Source organism: Urocampus carinirostris, chromosome 11, assembly GCF_059441175.1.
Source record: "Urocampus carinirostris isolate Australia breed hairy pipefish chromosome 11, RoL_Ucar_1.0, whole genome shotgun sequence".
In the NCBI taxonomy this organism is placed as follows: domain Eukaryota; kingdom Metazoa; phylum Chordata; class Actinopteri; order Syngnathiformes; family Syngnathidae; genus Urocampus; species Urocampus carinirostris.
Window position 1 is genome coordinate 33808482 of NC_142359.1, and position 23021 is coordinate 33831502.

Consider the following 23021-nt stretch of genomic DNA (forward strand, 5'->3'; position numbering starts at 1 on the left):
ATATATATATATATATATATATATATATATATATATATATATATATATATATATATATACATACAAAGGCTCTTTGAACTCAATTGGGCATTATTAACACATACTTAATAGATAAGATTTTTCATTTGAAACTTTTCAAGGGCACCTCAAACTACACACCCCACCTGTGAACTATTTCATTCATAGCACTGTAGAAGCTGGAATTAATAATACGTTATTAATACTTTAAAGCACGGGTCTCCAATGTGGTACATGTGGACTGGTACCCAAAACACCTCACCAGTGATCGATAAATGTGTTTTAATTTTGACAATGGAAAAGTTTTATAGAAAGTAATTTATATTGGAGGTATTTGTGTTTTTGGTATGTGAAATGAATGAGCTGTGTCTTTACATACATTATAACTGAATGCATATTCTCATAGTTAGCTTATTAATCATATATTGAATCCTACAGTGCCCTTTTTTCAAAGAAGAAGTTTTTGTGGTTGACTGAGCCTGTTTAAGTCTACTTTCTTTCAGTAATGCAATATCAAACTTGTAGCTCTTCACACAATGAATAGCAAAGAAGTAGCTCACAGCTTCAAAAAGGTTACTGATACCCATTTTAAAGAAATATGGCTGAAAGAGGTCTTTGTAACTTAAGACATTAAAAGCCATTTGTTGCTTCCAAGTTGAAACAATTTTTTTGTGTGACTCAAAAATATTGACTGGAATAAGCATTTCAAAAAACATGATGTAATGCAACATAATGTAAGAACCTGGCTAGTTCCAACACACAATTCATTTGGCATTAGGGTCACAAAATATTCTAGGAAGAAATGTTATTAGAAGAGTATAACTGTTGTTAGTAGCTGTATATGTGTATCTATTGATGACCCTGGACATTTATCCTCAGATGGTTCTCTGAGGCTTTACAATTCGAAACATTACAGACCCAACAACCCAAAATCCTTTTTTCTGTGTGTAAGTGATGTTTATTGATATATACAGTACTATCAAATATATGTTAATTTTCCCGGAAAAATAGATGATATTATGTTAAAAGAGAGTAGTTTCCGATAGCTTCTTTGCTCTAAACCCCAGAGCTCCGCGAGTGACGTTTGCATTCAGACGTGCAAAAATAAAACTACAGCAATACTACAAAAATTCTACTGTGGAAAAAACTACAAAAATAAAATTACATTCACACGCCAAAAAACGGCAAGACTTCTACAAAATTGGACTCGAGAAATACAACAATACTAAAAAATGCAACTACAGTAATACTTGAAATAATATCAAATGATGGGCTAAAAACAGGGACGTATCATATTATTTTGCTTTAACTGTAATTGTTTAAAAAACAATTTAATGAAACTAATCTATTTCAATAGACATATAACCTGTAAATGTCTGCATGTATATTTATTCATAAATGAAAAAAATGTACTTGTCTCCAATATCAATATAATATAAGAACCTGATGCAACCCCTGACTCCAAAAAGTTGCCCACTCTTGGAGTAGAATGAGTTATAGTAGGTATGCAAATGATCAACTAATTGGGAACCCCTAAATGTAATTATGCTAAGGGACCCATGAAGGCTTAGGCCCTGCTTGGTGATCTGGTGCTGAGGACACCTTTCTGTCGCTGTTAATGAGATGACGTGGCTCTGTCTTCGGGTCATGGAGATATTTACAGAGAGTAGTGTAGCGGCAACAATCCGAAGCTCCCCTCATTGGTGGCGTGTCTCATTTGCATAACTTTCAGACTTCCTTTCCCCGCTCTCGCAGTGCTCCCGCATGATCGACAGGCTCCTTCGTATTTCTCTCCCGTTTGTGTCACGCGTGTTAATTAAAGCGTTTAATTAGCTTTCCCCCACTGAAGGCTGCATTAAATCAGAGATGGAATGGCAAATTAGTCCTTGTATGAGCATACCATCTTTTCACAACCATTGGGTGCACATAAAAGTCTTAGTTTTTTATCCAATTGTGTGGAGCGCCCTTTTGTGTAATGCGCCCTATGTGTGTTGACGTAACTGAGGACACCATGAGACTGATAAAGGGTGAATCGCCCTTTAAAAGTAAGGCTGCAAATGGCGGATGACCGATGGAGACCACAGTTTTAGTAAGAGTCCCAATTTGTGAGAGGATTGTAGACGCTGGGGTAATAAGAATTACCCTATTTTCACGACCATAGGGCGCACAGTGTTAAAAGGCGTAGTCTCCGTAGCTGCATACATTTCTGTATTTAACACATCCACAGGGCGCACCCCACGATAGGGAACAGGAGCCCTTTACTTGCGGCCGCGTTACAACACAGACAAGCATACAAGTGTGCGTACATAAAAATACAACAGAAGCTTTGGTCGTGGTTTATTTAAGTATTGATTTCAAAGTAAAACACACAGATAAAACAAAATTCAAAAAATAAGAGTTGGTGGCAAACTCTTTGGTACTCACATTTTTTACAAGTAATCGATAACATAATTGTCAGAATCCTCGTCCTCTGTTTCTGATCAGAACAGCTTAGTTAAATCTCTATTAAAAGGTTCGGTTTCTTCACTTTCAGAGTCACATTCTGAGGAAAAGCCCGAACAGCAGTCCCGCCCAAGCGTTGGACAATCCATTCTTTTCGTCATAATCCACTGTAAGTTTTTGCGCCTCCGTATACCTGGTCTGGGTGAAAAAATGTCACCATTTCATGAAACTAAAGCACTAAGATGATCACAATATTTTTTAAGTCGCTAGATTCGCTACGGCGTTAGCATTTGTGAGCGTTTCCACAAACAATGCATTGCGTGCGACGTCACGTGTCCTCTTTTGCTTGTGGAAAACTTGTGGCGAACACAGGATAAAGCATGAAAGTCAGAGGAGATTGCATAGATGTCCCATTTAGTATGAGATGTGAACAAGCTCAAAAAACATTGGATTTCATCCAAAATTGTTGTAAGTTCTGACTCTGCTAAGGTTCGAACCTATGACCAAACTGGTAAATGACCGCTGTTTTACATGACACACAGGGCGCACTGCCTGATAGGGCACACCACACACTTTGAACAAGATTTGATAATTTTATGTGCGTCCTATGGTGATGAAACTAGGGTTCTGGTCGAAATTTTTAGTTTTATCCACGTTTTTTACCATACCTGTGCCTGTTGATGGTTAAAAACACTTAGTACTGTAATTCCCCATAAGTGTAGTCAAAGATGCACACAGTAGCTGATGAGGTCTGATCACCAATTTAGTAAACAAATAGCAAGCGTCAAAGACACATTCCACGGGCCGCAGGATAGGGCACCCGCGCCCAATAATCAGGTGCGCTCGATGTATGTCTTAAATACAGAAAATAGAACCAGCTACCAAGACTGCACCCTTTAACGGTGTGCGCAGCATGGTCGTGAAATTGTGTAATTGTGTTTTTATGGAGTAGAGATGCAGGCATTTAGGATGTTTGCTCACTCGTTTCTTCTAGTAGTTTATTTTGTGTTGGGTATACAGGAAGGTTGCAGGGCTCCTGGGGGCCAACCGATATTGAGGCAACCACTCTTTGAACCATGCCTAGCACTCCAAGGTTAACAAATATGTCAAAACTTAGCAAATGGGACTTTGAGGTTGTGAAGTTTTTAACATCCTTCCGAAAGAAAATAGCTTTCTGTGAGTTGATTATTCATAGTGAACTTGTCTTCCCAAAGGCACCCCAGAGAGCACTGACAGTTTGGGGTATGGGTGATTACTGAGAGTGTTGTCATATAAGTTATTATGGAGGCCGACAGATATACCGTAATGCTGAAGATTCCCGCTCTGGCCCTGAATGTGCTCCAGGCATGAAAATCCATTAAGAAGCAGTAGAGGAAGGAAAGAGGAAAGATGATGTAAAAAAGGAAGCTGAAATTATCAACCGGTCCGCACTCAAACTCTTTTAATTTGATAGATCCCATTCCATTCAGTCAAATCATTTACATTTTTATGGACTAAAGCTAGGCGTACAAGCACAAGCCATCATATTCCACAGGCTATAGATTAAAGTAGCGTATATTCAATGGTTTCGTAGTGGCACACAAAAATATCTTTTTTATGCAGTTAAATGGGGGAGTCAGTGAGCTGAACAACACATAGAAAAAAAAGAAAAGAAAATATAGCACAAATGGATAATTGAGCCGCAAAAGTTGAAGAGCTTTTTAGACCTTAGGCCAGGGTCCTGGAACTAATGGCTTGCAAGAATATACTGCTCGGTGATAAAATTATACAAATCTCATCCATAGTGGTTCTATTCCGATAAAGCTGGGTTTGAGTGTAGTGTGCGCAGAGTTAACGTAGAACTGATAAAGCAAACGGTTCTACTAGTACGAAAGAGCATACTTCCCCCTACAGTTTACAGTCAAACCATGTTTTGGCTGTACGTTGCTAAGAAATCCTTTATATGGAAGCTAATTAACCAATCTATGTTCATTGTTGAGCCACTTTACTATGAAAACCCTCAGAAAAACTGTAAACAGCCAGAAACGTCAGCCAATCACAGAAAGAAATTTGATTAGGTCAGTGGTAGGGGTGGGCATGGTTGCACACAGTGCACTTCTCTCTTCCCAGCGCCGTTTGCACCAAAGGTAACTTCATCTGTTTCCTCGTCTGCTGTATTTTGTGACATTTTTCAAAATAACTCTGCTTGCACCATGTTTCAAAACAATTTTTTACGGAAAAACAATTAAGGTCAAAATGAGCCTCATCGGTTTTAAGTAATTGCGTGAGTTTAAAGAGGTATATTTTTTGATATGAGGCCAAGGCTCGGGCATTATTATAATTTTATACATTTTATCAAATCATCTAACGTCACACAGTGAAATTAAATGTGATAAAAAATTATATTTGTCAGGAGAGGGGGTTTGGCGGTTTTGCTGAAATTTGTCTTAAAATATATGTATGGCTCTCTCAAAAAAATTAAATCAAAATATTTTGCGAAAACTCTTGGGTCAAAAAGGTTCCCAACTCCTGCCTTAGGTGATGAACAACTCTGTATGGATGTCATCTATGCAGCCAATCCCAGCTGACTCCAGCAGTGGGCAGGTGACACCCTAAAATGGTTGGCAGCCAGTTGCAGGGCACACAGAGACAACTCACTTGTTCATTAACACCTATGGATAATTTGAATTGGCCAATTAACCTGACAAGTATGTTTTTGGAATGTGGAAGTAAACCAGAGCGCAGAAATGGGAAGAATATGCATACTCTGCACAGGGAAGCAGCAGTAGCTGGTATCGGACCCTGGACTTCCGCACTGTGGGGTTGCGGGCTAACCACCTAGCCGGCATGCCATATAAATATCAAACATTCACTATTTCCTTTGGAGAATGTGGAACCAAGAGTAGGAAAGCAACACTGCCTGAGAAAGAACCAAATGTATCAGCAAAGGTTTTATTGAGACAACAAAAAGCCCCTCACCAATTATGACCCATGTGAGATCTGTTGTCTGGTAAGGTTGTCTTAATCTTTTAAGGCCAGCCTGACTGACAAATAGTCATGAGGTTGGAGTGAGTGTTGATGAGGCTGGCTGCAAAGTTCTCTCAGCATACAGTTTCATTTTGACTTTCCGTTTTTGTCAGCTGGAGAAAAGTAACTTTTGGAAATTTGGACACTTCTCTTTGTGCACAATCTCAACCTGTTTTGATCTTCATCCATATTATACTTCATCCATATGTATGTATGTATATATATATATATATATATATATATATATATATACATCGAGGAAGCTGAAGTTTGTCCACACTCTTGCCATTCCGATGCAAAATAAATAGCTTGAGAGTAAATCTTTTACCTCTATTGGGCCATTTAATTGCCTGGGAAGTGTCTTATTACTCCACCTTGATTCCATTGGAGCCTTGCGGCATTATGTCAACTCCAGATTTACAGTTTGCCTTTTTTTATTTTTTACGACAGTGAAAATAGTTGGGTTAGATAAATTTCAGGGGCCCTTTCGTTTGAAATCAATAACAGAGATGCATTATTCCAGAAGGAAGCCAATCAGCTACGAAGGGAAGTTAGCACCAATAAATTTCCAGCAGTTTTATCTTCAACTAGACATTTATTTAACATTGCTGCACTTACGGCTCGTTTAACACTTTTTCAAAGAGTTAAGGATGATAGGGTTGTGTCGGATATCAGTTTGTGTATCTATTAAATGCATGATTCAATGCAGTTTTTAATCAGTACAGAAAGAAGCAGCGACATGCTTAACATTCTAAACAGCGTATTAAATTATAATCTTTGAAAAAAATTAAATTAGCCAATGTATATGATTGTGGTGAGGCGTTGAAGCACAAGTCTACCACATACAGTGAAGAATACAAGCATTTGAACATCTTGCTATTTTGCTATTTCTTCTACTTAGAAATCCTAAAGGGGTCTGAATTTTTCATCGTAGGTGTATGTCCACTGTGAGAGAGCTAAACTAAAAATAAATATCCAGGAATCACAATGTATGATATTTTAACAATTTATTTTTGTGATACATCTGAAAATAAGTATTTGAACACCTGTGTATCATCTAAAATTCTGACCCTGAAAGTCCTGTTAGTCCGCCCATAAGAAGACCACCTGCACTCCATGTGTCATCCTGAATCAGGTGCACCTGTTATTGGTCGTTACCTGCATGAAGAAACCTTTCCACCCCTTACAATCAGTAAGACTTGAACTTGTAACATGGCGAAGACCAAAGAGCTGTCCAAAGACACCAGAGAAAAAATTGTACACCTCCATAAGGCTGGAAAGGGCTACAGAGGTGCCAAAGAAAAAGGTCCACTGTTGGGGCAATCATTAGGTAATGGAAGAAGCTAAACATGACGGTCAATCTCTATCGGAGTGGAGCCCCGTGCAAAATATCACATCGTGGGGCCTCGATGATTCTAAGAAAGGTGAGGAATTATCTTGGAACTACACGAAAGGAGTTAGTCAATGACCTAAAAAGAGCTAGGACCACCGTTTCCAAGGTTACTCTAGGTAATACACTAAGACGTCATGGTTTGAAATCATGCATGGCACGAGAGGTTAAGTTTGCATATGACCATTTGCATGATACAGATGAGTCATGGGAGAAGGTTTTGTGGTCAGATGAGACCAAAATAGAACTTTTTGTTCTTAATTCCACTAAGCGTGTACGGAGGAAGAAGAATGAAGAGTACAATGAGGAAGAACACACTTCTTACTGTGAAGAATGGTCGTAGTAGCATCATGTTTTGGGGGTGTTTTTCTGCATATGGGACAAGACGAGTGCACTGCAGTAAAGAGAGGATGACTGGGGCTGTGTATTGTGAGATTTTGGGGAACAACCTCCTTCCCTCAGTCAGTCCATTGAAAATGGGTCGTGGCTGGGTCATGACTACGACCCGAAGCACACAGCCAGAAAAACCAAGGAGTGGCTCCGTAAGAAGCATATCAAGGTTCTAGCATGGCCCAGCCAGTCTCCAGACCTGAACCCAATCATGGAAGGAGTTCAAACTCTATGTTTCTCAGCGCCAGCCCAGAAACCTGATTGATCTAGAAAAAATCTCTGTGGAGGAGTGGGCCAAGATCCCTCCTACAGTGTGTTCAAACCTGGTGAAAGACTACAGAAAAAGTTTGGCCTCTGTAATAGCAAAAAGGCTACTGTACCAAATATTAACATTCATTATTCAAATACTCATTTGCAGCTATATCACACAAATACATCGTTAAAAAACCATGCATTGTGCTTTCTGCATTTTTCTTTTTAGTTTATCTTTCTCACAGTGGACTTGCACCTATGTTAAAAATTTCAGACCCCTCAATGGTTTCTAAGAGGGAGAAATAGCAAAAAAATAGCACTTTTCACTGTAGCGTACCAACTTTAACGATACAGTATTTGATGGTTTCCGATTTTTTTAAAGCATTGCATGCAGTAATGCATAGATGGCCCCTGAAACAGATGATGTTTAATTTCTACTCCATATAATATAGGGGTGTTTTAAGCTAAAAATACTTGAGGGGCGATTATTCACCCTGCCATTCTTTGGACAGTCTGAAGTTAATTCACCCTCCGTGAAAGGTTTGCAGTGCTTGACAATCAGCGTCGCGAATCCTCGCCTTTGTAGCTTTTTCATTTGACTCAAAGGGTCCCGTGAGAAAGCGCTGCTGTTCCGTTAAAACAGCTTCCAGTTTCTTTACCTTTTTACAGCGCTCGTTTTCAGTTAGCTTTTTGTCGTCATCATGTTTCGTCTGACAGGGCCTCTTTATCTTATATTAATTGAAAACAGCCACAACATCTTGGCAAATTAGGCACACACATTTGTTTGAGATTTCAGTGAAAAAAATACTCCAATTACCGCGTGATCTGGATGCGACGGCCCTCACAGTCAATTTTACTTTTTCTATTCAGAGTCGCCATTTTGGTAATGGGGTGGGCTAAAATTCCCACAGAAAGCCATGGGCAAGGTGGCTAAAGGGCTACTGCCATTATCTGGTGAATTGTTTTTTGTTTTTGTTTTGTTTTTTGTACAACTTTATTTCATACTGCGGTTACTGGCAGGCCACATATTATTAATTTGATGACAGGGGCCACTGGCCAGTAAAAATGTTATCACGGGCCGTAACTGGCCTCCGGGTCTGATTTAAGACGTACCTAGTCCAAAGCACCATAATACTAATGAGACACTCATAATGTGCAAGTGCATATAATGAAATATAAACATGATGTTATAGGGTAAACTCATTTATTAAAAAAATGAACACATTTTTGTAATATGTGGGGATTTTGTAAAATCACTGTACCACAAAACAAGGCTTCTATAAGTAGTCGTCATTTGAAGCAGGGTTTGAGGAGCAGTGTGGTGTCTCGGAGGAAAAAGAGAAAGGGGTAGTGTGAAAACCACAACTATATAAGATTTTTCTTGCTTATATTTGAAACCGAAGTCAATCAAACGTTAGTGGGGACATAACATCTCAGTGTAATCGTAAACACTTGTACAATCAGAGTAATTTATTCAAATTGATTTATCCCGCATACATATCACTGTATCCTATGGTAGAGGGCAGTTAAGTATACAAGAAAATCTTTTAAAAATAAGTATAAGCCCACTTTTACACAAAATATGCAATTTCATGTCACTGGGAGTCAAATAGCACCGAAGAACAGGAATGACCCTGCTGTGGTTGCAGTCCCTTTGTTGTTCTATCACCCAACAAATCATTGCAAATGACACTTACATGAACAGATTGATCAAATGTGTGCATTCAAATGCGCCAATTACATAACAGAAGAAACTGATCAATTCAGTTTTAAGTATCCCGTAGTTTTGTTAAAGATAATAGTGGGTTGGGAGAATACCTCCCCCTAAAGAGGGGTGAGCAACTGTGTTGAGTCGCATTGGGTTGAAAAAAAAATTGGTGAAGTGGCCAATGTTTTTATTCGTACTATTTATTTACGAGTATATATATTGCCATACTTTTGACCATTTTCGTTTGGAGGGCCGGATGAAAAAGCCCGAAAAGCCGCATGTGGCCCGCAGGCCATAATTTGCCTAGCCCCGCCTTAAAGTCACGACACGAATATGACAGGTACACACAGACGCACACACAACCTGATTGAGTGTAAGTGTCTGCGTTGGCGGTCAAGGTCAGCTGATAATGGGAGAGATTGAGGACAGGGTGAGGCAGCGGCGGGGGGTTTGCCAGCCGTCTCAGGTAATGAGATTTATGACCCTGAGCTCTCGTTGCACAGCCCCCTCATCCCTTGCTCCCCCCTATCTACCGGCTAACATGATTTATAGATCTAATAGACGGCTCCTGCCTAAGATAGAGGCTTCACATTATCACTGAGGGAAAGTCACCTGTTCAACAGGATTCAAATATACAACAACTTTAGCAAGTGGTTCGTGTGTGTGTGTGTGTGGGCGTGTGATTTAGCACATTCAGATTGTGTTGTCTGCATTATTTGAATTCAATGGGGAAAAAAGAAGTGTTGAAATGATAGTTGGAAATTAGATGGATACAGCTTGAGAAGTACTTAAAGGTAATCCTAAATTCTTGAACTGACAAAATTGTAGGAAATAGTCACGGTCAATGGGGACCAGAACAACCCGGAAAAATGAAAATCTCTGAAGTAGTGTCGCATCTTTATTAAAGCCCCCAAAGTGTTGAATTTACCTCGAGATGACGTCAATACTGACTGAGAGTATACACGACTGTCACAGAATAACAACTATAGATTTACAAATAATAACACACAACACATAATTGCAGTTTAATGGAAGTTTTTTTATTGTCATTGTACAAAATTAAAACAAAATTGGAGGGCTTCTTCTGTCAGTGCAGGGAAGTAAGTTAAAGAGTGTCTGGCTGACTGCGCTCTAGCACCGGTTGTCCTCGAACTGAGCCAAGTTCCCACGATGATTAATATATAAGAAACCTGAGCGTAGCGGTTTCCCATGTGTTGTAGCTCCAGAACGTCTGTTTAATGGCTGATGGATCTAGTCAGGCTAAGCAGGAGGAACCTTGTAGGGGTTGTTAGATTTGCCGTAACAGTAGGCCAGACTGGCAGCTTTGCTATCTCCTCCCAGCACCACCTCAGTTGCTTCGCCAACCCGATAATAATCCACAGAGCAATCGCTGCTTAGCAGCATTTCTTCGCGCTCTTCTGGCTTTCCTGAGAGTCCTATTATTTTATTGGATTTATTCTCAATGTAACGAGCCACTAAAAGCTAGCTTTTGCTGTCCTTCCCAGTTTGTTTTGATTCTGAGACATTGTCTGCGCATGCCCATTGCAGCCGTTTGACTGACACCATATACCAGCCTATCACAAGCGCACGCAGATCATCACGGCCACCCAATACACACACATTCAATCTGCCCCAAGCAGCACTTACTGAGTGCTTTCTGTCTAAAAAAAAAAAAAAAAAAACAATACATGGATATCAGTGACAATAAAAACAAATCAATCTAAAACAAAGGAGAGAACAAGCAATAACCGAAACACAAAGTAGCGAGGGGTCTCTGCATATATGATCGGTAAATTCCAATTATTTTCCATAGTACTGTAATGCATTTCGTAGAAAGCATCTCTGGTCTTTAACATTCTGACCTGCAACGTCATCGGAAGAACACCAGCGCCCTAGCAAGCCAACGGCCATTATGTTTTACATGGTAATTCGTCAAAGAGGTTAAATATGTTGAGTTGTTTTGTGTCATTGGCGAATGCATGGTACAACAAAGAGCGAGCAGAATAAATAGGCTAACTGGCAAAAATGACACACGGAAAGCCGCCAGTGAGGGTCTAACCGGGAACGATTAACGAAAGGCGTTAATGGCCTTAGCAAAAAGTCGCGAGGCTGGCCATCCCAAAAACATTTAGTGAACAGCCAGGCTAACTGGCTACCAGCAACAAAAAGCGGCACCATCTATGGCAACAAATGCAAAGCTGGCCAGTAGTAAACAAACCAAGAAACACGGCAAAATAAGCACTAACGCCAGACTAGCCGGCCAAACAACACAAGCTTGGCGCCGAACCAAACCGGAAAGCCCTCAGCAGCCCGACGCTAACAGGGAGCGAGCCGGACAAAATTAAACCAACAGCGACACACGTGGCAAAAAAACACAAATGAAAAGCCACAACCGCCTACCTCCAAGAATAAATTAGCGGCATGCAATCGCTGTTCACTATAATCGCCGTCTGTTTCTGAGCTAGCCTTACATGTCAATTGAAAAAAACACACACACATTTTGTTTAGAAATACCTTTAAGAGGTTGGTAAAAATATAGACGAATGACTTTTATATTTACGAACATTTGCTCACACAAAGCCTAATAAAGATTGATTACAGGATCTTAACAAGTTCCTCCACCTCCAATTGTATTTTAACACGAAAGAAGCTCGCTCTAAGGAATACTCTTTGTTTGATAGATAAAACAGATGTAGGGCCGAAGGGAAGATGAAAAGATGTAAAACTGTAATTAAAAACAGTCCACAGAAAGACGAAAAAGTCACTCCAATTAAACATGATTAGCTACCACACAAGAATAATGAGATTAGCCCGCCTCTCCGCCCTCTAAGGCACTAGCGCTTTAACTAAAATAGCATTCAATAAAACCAACACACAAACTCCACTATTGTTTCCGACATGGTGGAACGACAAAGGGTGGAAGCCATCCAACTGTCAACAGATTACGCAGAAAAGCTAAACATCAGAGCCAATGCTTGCTGTCTGCTCAGCTCTGTTTGCTTATCATTCTGCAAAAAAAACAACAATATTGTGGCGGCCAGATTGCCTCCCAATAGATGCAGTGTTAATATTTGCACTCAGCCTTCTGTACATGTGGAGAAATATGGCAGATTGGATTTTGAGCGCACACTTACACACAAAAAAGCCTCGAATCCCTCTGTTGTTTGCTCTTATGCAGCATTCCATCTAAGCTTATTTAGAGAATTAAACGAATAACCTCCTTCAAGTTGGACGGCTGCTTAGGGCCCCGCAACCACTAGGGCGGCTCCATGAGCGGGTTAACTTATATAAAATTCAATGTATATATGATACTCAATGCTTTAACGGTTCCGTCCAGTATGTGTAGGACACAATTTTAACTTCAGTTTACAGTCAAGGTGTCACACCAACAGACCCTGTTTTGGCTGTACGTCGCTATGGAATCCTTTATATGGAAGCTTATTAAACAATCTATTTTTCATTGATAAGACACTTTATGATAAAACACCCAAAACCTCTGGCAAAACACATAGAGCAATTTGATTGGGTGAGCGGTAGGAAAAGACAGAGCTTATACACAAAGAACGCGCACTACTCCTCCTCGCTCTGCGCCGTATGCACCAAAGGTATATATGTTAGTATCCTGGTTTGACGTATTTTGTGACATTCTTACAAAATAACTTTGCTCACACCTTGTGTTGAAACCGTTATTTAGGATAAAAACGACGGTCAAAATGAACCTTAAAACTAAGCAACTGCGTGAGATAGACAAATGTCAAGTGTGTGATTTATATTGACATATTTCAAAATATTACAAAAATACTAAAATCATAAAACTACTATAATACTACTAAATACTACCAAGAAGACCACATATATACAATGAAAAGTCTTCTAACAAAATAAAAAAAATACTTTACAGAAATACAGAAATCTTTCAAAACAGTACTGGAGGAATACAACACAAATACTGCAACAATAAAACTACAAAAAACAGAACTTCAACAAAAAAACTACAGAAATACTTCAAACAGTATTGCAAGAATACAACAAAAATGCTGTAAAAATAAAACTACAATACTCCCAAAAACACAGTACTTCAACAAAAATCTGACTCAGAAATACGAAAGAAAATACAAAGACAGTAATTCTACAAAACTAAATAAAGAATTAAATGCTTAAAACAAGGACCTAATATATGATTTTGTTTTAATTGTGTATCAAAACCAATTTATGAGACAAATCTTTCCCAAAATACGAATAGCACCTAAATATCTGCATGTACATTCATTTATAAATGAAAAGATGGGGCCCTTGGCAAAATTGTGCCCATCCCTGGAGTAGAACACAGAACGAGTTATAGTATGCAGATGATAAGAGTAATAGGGGCCCCAAATTTAAATTTTGCTTAGGGCCCCATGAAGGGTTCTTGTTGCGACTGCCCTTTGGCCAGCACACAGTCACATTGGACAATGTGACAGTGAAGGTCTCACTGCCACACAAGCAGCTGTGGAGTCCGAGGCAAGAACGTGCTGTGGAAATCATATTTAACCCTCCGATATGTATTCAGCCTGTGAGCATTTCCATGAATTATTCAACTGTTTGGAATTATTTTTTAATTTAGAGAAGACACCGAGGAAAATCGCCTTCTGGGATAAAGACATTGCTGATTGGAGATAGTAATTTAACGCTTCAACTTGTAGGATGGAAGCGACATTTTCAATAAATGGGTTTGGAAAAATAAGTGAACTTGACTATCTCTCATTTTTAGCATTGGGAATAACGTAAATATATATTTTACAAATCAGTAACGAAGTAATCTAACTAATTATTTACTCGCCACTACAACACCATAACCGATACTGTCTAGTACAAATCAGAATGCTGTTTCATGTTAGGGCTATGTCAGAGTGTGCAGTCTTTGTGCGTAAAGAAGATAAGCGGGATATCCTCGGTCAGCCTTGAACGTGAACATGGCTATCATTCAACCTAATGCGACAGCCATCTACAATAACACAAAATGATGCGATGCGTGCGTGATGACGTCACACAACGGACAACGTCCTACCGTAATATCATAAGTAAGAACATTTTTATATTCACAATACTTAACATCTAATTTGGGAAACTAATAAAGGATTCCTTCTCAGTGTCTCCTGCGTCTTTAAGGAGACGGAGGGAGAGAGGACACGGAGGAAGAGAGGTAGAGAGAGGAATTGGATAGGGACTTTATGTTGTTTCACTGTTGATTTTGTTCTGAGCAAAATATTTGAAGTGCAGTTGCCTATTTCTACTTGACCAGTTGTCTCAGTTTGTGAGAGTTTGATTATTTTGTTGCTCTTCAAGTGTATGATAAATATGTTGCTGTTTCTATACCATAAGTACATGTTTGTTCTTTTCTATTCAACTCACTGGAATACTGTTCAGAAAATTTCCAATTCTTTGACGTACAACAACGTCTTTTTAAACTAAAGGAAATGGTTACTTTCCTTGTTAAGTAGTTACTTTTACTATAGAGTAATTCAGTTACTAACTCAGTTACTTTTTGGAAGAAGTAATGAGGAACTGTAACTAATTAATTTTTAAAAACAACATGCCCAACACTGCTCATTGTTTTATACAGTACGCCATGTTTGTCGTACCCGTACCGTTAGATGGGGGGGAAAAAGCGAATCCATAGGTCATTTCTATCAAAAGTATGATTTTTTTCAATAAATGCAAACTAAATGCTCTCTCTGGCCACTAGAGGGAAGTAAAAAATATACTATCAGCTTTAATGGGCCAGCCTAGTAGTTTCATCTGATTCTCGATTTTTTTTAAATTTCAAGGCAAAAAAATCTTTGAATACGGAAATTATTTCAAGAATTCTTAAAATTAGCTCGGTAGTCTAGTCTAGAGACAGTGTGTATTATTTAACCGCTAGATGTTGCTCAATGGTATAATACAGACATGGGACCAAGTCACACATGTGCAAGTCTCAAGTAAGTCTCAAGTCTTCACCTTCAAGTCCCAAGTAAGTCCCAAGTATTTTTTTCTTGGGCAAGTCAAGTCACAAGTCAAGTCCCGAGTCTTAGATTGCCAAGTCCAAGTCAAGTCACAAGTCATAAAAACAGCGACTCGAGTCGACTCGAGTCCAAGTCACTAAGTCTCAAGTCCCCATGTCTGGTATAATACAACCAAAAACTAGTGCTAAAAAGCACACAGATAAAAAGCTAACTACGGAAACTCAAAGTGACCAAACTCTTCACTTTTCTTTTTTTTTTTGACAAGCAATTTTGAGGTTTTTAGGTACTTGTAGCAGCATGATGTCAGACAATGATGTCACCTCCCTTTAAGTGATGCACATGTAATGTAGAACAAATGCAAATATTTTGACCTTCGAGTATTTAAAAATTGGATATTTAAATGACTGTTCAGTTTTGCTTATCATTTATGTCCATATTTTTTTAACAAATGCATTTTATTTTTACCACTAGGAGGCGCTAAATAATTCACACTGTCTTTTTAGGACCGACAGGTATTGAAACTAGAAAACAAATGTGGTTCTATTGAAAAATACAAATACAGTCAAATACATTACAAAAGGTTTGACTCTACAGGCATAAATTAAAAATGTCTCGTAAACACTATCTTCTTTGGTGGTGGTAAAGTGTAAAAGTATACAGTTTTTATACACTATTTTTAGTAAACAAATTGATCTTATTTGGAAAATGATTGCCCATTTTAATGAATATTTTCTTCTGGAATTGTAAAAAGATAAAAAACACTCCACTAACTGTGAGTTACAAATCCTTGCTTATCTTAAATGTTATTTTACTTTTCTTATTTTATTGATAAACAGGATAAAACTGTAGGGGAAACCGGATTTAGTTGTAACACATTTTGCTTTCTCCCTCCCCATTTTATGATATTTTTGCCTTTCAAACTTTAATACTTGGTACCTTTATTTGTCTTTTACAAGTAGACATCAATAGAATGCTAAGTTACTCCAATAGTCTGTGACAGTCACTCAAACAGATGACGATACACAGTGTTAGAACCATACCCTGTACCGGGGACAGTTCTAACACCGCTAGTGGACAGTTGTAACAGCATTCTTTATTATTACACATAAGTTTCAGAGTGTATCCTTTTGTATGGACAGCATTGCTAATCAGAGTCTGACAAGCAGTTGTGGCAAATGTATAAGCCAGTGCCTGGGGTGCAGCCTTCACCGACAAATTGCTTTTCTTTTCTGTCTTTCTTTTCTTTGTTTCATTTCTCCGCCCTCGCATTTGCCTGTACAGACTATAAAGAAGTTCTCATTTTTGGACGTGTTACAACTGAACCCAGTCCCCCCAGCTTTAAATGTGTAACATTTTCTGTCAACGAATAGGATTTAATTTTTATTTTTTCATTTGAGTCTTTTTTGTCCAAACACGGAGAAGGACGAGTGTTGCCAAACAGAGCTTAAAATGGCTGCTGAAAGTCAACACGCTGGATCTGAACAAAACCCAGCAGACGGTGAACAAGCGTGTGTTTGGACGACTATGTTCCAAGGCAGCAGCTTGTTAGGATGGAAATGGATTAGAGAGCCTCACAATGCAAGTCTTAGGCGTGTCTGCTGTGGTGTTTTAAAGCCCTGTCTGTGCCCCCCGCAAGGCTTCTAGACTCATTTATCCCCAGTGGTGCACGCAGCAGCTAGCACTCTCACATCGGACATTTTATTGGAAGTACTTTCGCAAGGGCTTTCCGCATCCATCTAAGACAGTGGTTCCCAAAGTCAACCTGGGCCTCGACCCTAGTGAGTCGTTCCAAAAGCTCCCGGATCCCTAACCTCAACTTTCGACAATAATGTCATGCTAGACATAGCTATGCCATTCCGGTACTCAATTTTAGTGCTGCTATTGCTTTTTATTTCTGCACAATAAATTAAAACATGGTTTAACACTGAAAAGGGCAATCCTCATATCATGATTAGCTTCAGGAACATTTTGATTTTTTCATCTTCATATCACCATGCCTCACACTTGTACGTAGTAACAAAGGAAACATAGTATTCAACGGCTGATTTGGTGAGTTTTTGGAACAGCTCCAACTCTAGCGCCAAGAGGTTCAATGACCAGTCTTCTCTTTTACTTTACCTCTTCAATCATGCGAGAGTTGACACTTTAAAACAATACGGGCAGCGCAAACCACAATCCAAGTGAAGTTCACTCCTGCCTCTTATGCCACGCGTCTTCTCTCTCCTTTCTCCGCTAAGCAACCGGCATTGAAGAGCTGGGGCGTGGTGCTGACTGAATCATTCATCTGGGCCAGGCTCACAATAGGATGAATAGGAATTAGAGGTAAGATCGGGCCAAAAAAAAGCACCCGAGCCCGACGCAGGCCCGAGGGGTATTAAACCCGACCCGGACCGAGCCCGACTAATTAACTGGATTTGCTGGCCCGGCCCGAGGGGAGCCCGAAATTACATATTTTATTTATAAGGAGGGGTGATTTATGATAACAAATTAAACTCTGCCTTTTGTTACAACATCTAGGCCTAAGTTAAATAAAACTGTATAAACATTTACATCTTTTATATTTCTGTGTCTGCACTGCAGATGTTACATTAAGCGACAATCTGTCATTGACGGTTTTTTTTTTAGAGGCGGCGTAAACATTTAAGAGCGTCCGTCATTTTGACGACTTGATCATTGGGCCATAATCCACAGCAGCAGTACGTCCTTAAGATTCTAGCGTTGGCTTCGCTGAGTGTCAAATTGACACACAGCGAAGCCAACGCAAGTGTCTGTATCATTTTCGACGATCAATTTGAAAGTGCTCCACAGTTCACTCTTACCAGAGTGTGTTTTCCTTGTCAGTTCTCCTCTCTTTAGTTCATCTTTCACTTCTTGTTGGTCCGACTCCATATCGGGGATACCAGGCCAAAATCATGCGAATTTGCGGAGGGGAAGATTATTAAGAGGATGTAGCGAGCAGAGACGGGAGTCGTAGGCGGAGTGCCAAACAAAGGTGCCAACGGGAGCTGCTTTAATGACATGTAAACTTGCAATTACAAAACAAACACGGGAGTCGCTAGAACCGGCCGAATTAAGAGTCCCCCTAGGAACTCGCTAACTAAACAATGGTTCCGTGGGTGAATTATGTACAACCCACTACAAGGACAGCATTCACGTCACGTGCACAGAGCATGCTCTGGCTCCGTTAAATAGCAATTACAGCTCCTTCTCCGTTTTATCCAAATTATTTATTTTATAACAAGTATTCCTTGGTCTGGTATCCATACATAGTTTAAGTATATATTTTTAATGAACATATATTTATAATTATTAATTAATTAAAAAAAAAAAATAATAAATAAATAAAAAAAATAAATAAAAGCAGGACCGAACCCGACCCGACCCGACCGTATGACTGACATTTCAGGCCCGACCCGGCCCGAAATTGCCTCGGGTTCGGGCTCGGGCCATAAATCTTAGGTCTAATAGGAATTGCGACATAGCGAAACGGAAGAAAAAAAAAAAAATTTGTTTTCTTTCTCCATAAAAATATTTTACTATAATCTGTATCAGACATTGTGTCGTGGGCCCCCTGAAAATATGTTTTCACCCCCTGGGGGTCAGTGGACCCCACTTTGGGAACCACTAACCTAAGAACTGATTTTACTTGCATCATGAAATTGTTGTCACATGTCGCTGGCAGTAAAGTTTATTTTTGCACGATTGTTCTTGCCTTGAGGGATGCACTTTTGAGATGTTAGTAGGTTGCTCAACCCCCACAGTTTCTGACTTGACATTCAAAAGTCAGAGAAATAATCTTAGCTGAACTTTCCCTTAGAGTTTCAAAAATCCACCACTTCCTACAATGTGTTTATTTTGTACGTGTGTGTATATATATATATATATATATATATATATATATATATATATATATATATATATATATATATATATACTGGACTGTCTCAGAAAATTAGAATATTGTGATAAAGTTCTTTATTTTCTGTAATGCAATTAAAAAAACAAAAATGTCATACATTCTGGATTCATTACACATCAACTGAACTATTTCAAGCCTTTTATTATTTGAATATTGCTGAATTTGGCTTACAGGCTACAGCTTAAGAAAACTCAAAAATCCGATCTCAAAATATTAGAATATCATGAAAAAGTATACAAGTAGGCTATTCAACTAATCACCTGAATCATCTAATTAACTCGAAACACCTTGCGAGGGTTTCCTGAGCCTTAAAAACACTCAGCTTGGTTCAGTAAACTAAATCACAAGAATGGGGAAGACTGCTGATCTGTGTGCTGTCCAGAGGACCATCATTGATACCCTCCATCAGGAGGGTAAGACACAAAAAGAAATTTCTCAAAGAGCAGGCTGTTCACAGAGTGCAGTTTCAAAGCATATCCACAAAAAGTCTGTTGGAAGGGAAAAATGTGGCCGGAAACGCTGCACAACCAAGAGAGATGACCGCAGCCTTAACAAAATTGTGAAGAAGAGCCGCTTCCAGAATTTGGGGGAGCTTCAAAGACAGTGGGCTGAAGCTGGAGTCCAGGTATCAAAAGCCACAGTTCACAGACGTGTCCGGGAAATGGGCTACAATAGCCGTATTCCCATGGTCAAGCCACTTCTGAACTCAAGACAACGGAAGAAGCGTCTGACTTGGGCTATGGAGAAGAAGCACTGGACAGTTGCAGAGTGGTCCAAAGTCCTCTTTTCAGACGAAAGCAAGTTTTGCATTTCATTTGGAAGTCAATGCGCCAGAGTCTGGAGAAAGGCTGGAGAGGAGCAAAATCCAAGTTGCTTGAAATCCAGTGTGAAGTTCCCACAGTCAGCAATGGTTTGGGGAGCCATGTCAGCTGCTGGTGTTGGTCCACTGTGTTTCATCAAGTCCAGAGTAAATGCAACTGTGTACCAAGAGATTTTAGAGCACTACATGCTTCCATCTGCTGAAAAGCTCTATGGAGATGAGGATTTCATTTTCCAGCATGATCTGGCACCTGCCCACAGTGCCAAAACCACCAGTAACTGGTGCACTGACCATGGCATCACTGTCCTTGATTGGCCTGCTAATTCCCCTGACCTGAACCCCATTGAGAATTTGTGGGGTATAGTTAAGAAGAAGATGAAAGACACCAGACCTACAAATGCAAATGAGCTGAAGGCCGCTATCGAAGCATCCTGGGCATCAATAACACCTCAGCAATGCCACAGGCTGATTGCCTCCATGCCACGCCGGATTGATGCAGTAATCCGTGCAAAAGGATTCCCAACCAAGTACTGAGTGCATCAATGGACATTTTCAAATGTTTGATTTAGTTTTGCTGTTATAAAATTATTTTTTTACTTGGTCTGAGGAAGTATTCTAATATTTTGAGATAGGATTTTTGAGTTTTTTTCAGCTGTAAGCCAAAATCAGCAATATTCAAATAATAAAAGGCTTGAAATAGTTCAGTTGATGTGTAATGAATCCAGAATGTATGACATTTTTGTTTTTTTAATTGCATTACAGAAAATAAATAACTTTATCACAATATTCTAATTTTCTGAAACAGTCCAGTATATATATATAAGCCAGCTCTCTTAGGTCACTTCCAAGATCTGGTTCATAGTTTCGTTTGCGAATGACACGAGTCGGTTGCCGTAGCATCCGCCAATGTCGGTTGCCGTAGCATCCGCCAATGTCAACAGCACTGGCACTATTAAATATAGGGCTCTCACTTTTCACGACTCAGCCTTAATTTGCCTTTTCTTTTGGCACATTAGTAAAGACTGTATTCACAATCGCTATCTAACTGTATGGTAGTCGCTATTTTGAATGGTGACATGATCCGAAAAGCCCCGCGACACTACTGGGGATAAGCGGTGCAGATAATGGATGAATGGGTGATCTGAAAAGACGTGATGTAAACAACTCGAGGGAGAGCGGAAAGCTGCGCCGCTGAAAATGGCGTCAAGTGTGCGGGGAAACACTGCCGTTAACGTTCTGCAGCCAAAGTAACTCACTGCTTTTGACTGTCAGTAACGGTAACGGCGTTGTTACAGCGGAAAATATTAGTTACATTACCCCCTTAATAAAAAAAACACTGTTATACCTAACACTATAGGTGATACAACGCCCAGCATTTGGCTAAAATGTTATAGTATGTGACATTTTCGATTGTTCTCAGTTATTTTCGATTGTTCTCAGCTTAGGGATGCTGCTGGAAAAGTGAATTTCCCTTCGGGGATGAATAAAGTATCTATCTATCTATCTATCTATCTATGACTTTATGGAGCATACTTGTCCCCTTCTCAAAAAAACAAAGTGCACACTTATGCTTCTATTTATGATTCCTCCAGCCGTGCGGCCATAAATTATATTATAATGGCTATACTGAGTAGGACATCACGACAGACGACGACCGCTAATATTTATCTCATCTCATCTCTCATCTCATTAGCTGCACCGCTTATCCTCAGTAGGGTCCCGGGGGTGCTGGAGCCCATCCCAGAAATCATCGGGCAGTGGGCAGGGGACACCCTGAAATGGTTGCCAGCCAATCACAGACGCTAATATTTATATTATTTATTTTCTTATTTTGATTTAAAAAAAAAAACATAACATATCTCACATCTTAATTTTCATAAGAATATACACTCACAAAAATACATTCTTACACTATTGGCATCAAGTCTTTCTCATTTTCAGTATAATATTTCTTATTCGTACTTTATCTTGTTTCTCAAATAAAAAGAGAGAAATCATATATAAGTGTGGGTTGCGCTGTTTGAGGCGTCCTTAAACATTTGAAAGTAGATCATTTTTTTCTTCTAAGTATGTGTTAACAATGCCCAACTGAGTTCAAAGAGCCTTTATAAAACAAATCCACCGCACTTAGCCACTTTTATCTTAGTTTTAGCAAATAAAAATCTCGACTACTCTGTCCCCTGTAAGAGTGTTTTACGACCATGTGACGCCCAAGCTAAAATAAGTCTGACGCCCCTGTATGGGAACAAGAAAAAATGTCCGTTAAAACGAGCAAAATATTCTGCCAAGTTGGTAAGAATTATTTTTTTTGTAGTGTACCTGCACAATTTAGTAATCGTGCTAACATGTTCAACAGAGAAAAAGCCAAGCAAAGACTCTGGTTATGTATTAGCCGTGTCTACTTCCCTGTCACTCCAGGGAAAGGATTAGCCGAAGACTGGTGGCGAGCAAAGCTTTTGAACAAGACACAGACTTCGCTTTAAACACCGCTTCTTTATCTGCAACCGGTTCCGTACAGGGACAGAGCAGGGGGTTCACCTTGGACCGGACGGCGCACTGTCACAGGGCTGCGGCGTGCAGATAAGCAGCCACGGGGGCTTCTATCTTTCAAACGTTTGACACGTTGCAGTACAAAAAACACAAGTGGAAAAAAGCTAATTAATGATGTTTGAATCCCATTTAGCGGCTTAGACTCCGGCTCTTTGTATTTTACATTCCGGCTCAATGTCACAGCGCCATGGCTTAGCGAGACACTTGAATGCTGCCTAATCGTATTATTAACACCTTTTGCTCTTCCCGCTATGATGGCTTAAAGCGTCCTCCGTGACAAAAACCTTATCGCGCACATTCATTCACACAGTCTGCAGGTAAATAGCGTGTATTTGCGGTAACTGCTACCTGTTAGCTTTGGGAATGATATGAGGGGAAAAAATTGAACGTCTGGGATGCTCCCCCCAGCAAAAATTAATCCCCATCTATGCATTACTTTTTTATTTTTTCACATTAAAACACTAACATTATTTTGTTTGCAATGCCAAAAATAAAGCTGTTACCACACACTGGCAAAACAATTGGATAAGTGTAATTGTCTT

At 39.5% G+C, this 23021-nt stretch overlaps 1 protein-coding gene across 1 annotated transcript in view; it reads left to right on the forward strand.

Annotated features, from left to right (window-relative positions):
* Positions 1–23021, forward strand: part of LOC148357138 (uncharacterized) — an 88008-nt gene that overhangs the window by 13319 nt on the left and 51668 nt on the right. Inside the window, exon 5 of the mRNA XM_088347745.1 lies at positions 2552–2629. Within this exon, the coding sequence (XP_088203871.1) occupies positions 2552–2629 (78 nt within the window). The remainder of the gene's footprint in view (positions 1–2551; positions 2630–23021) is intronic.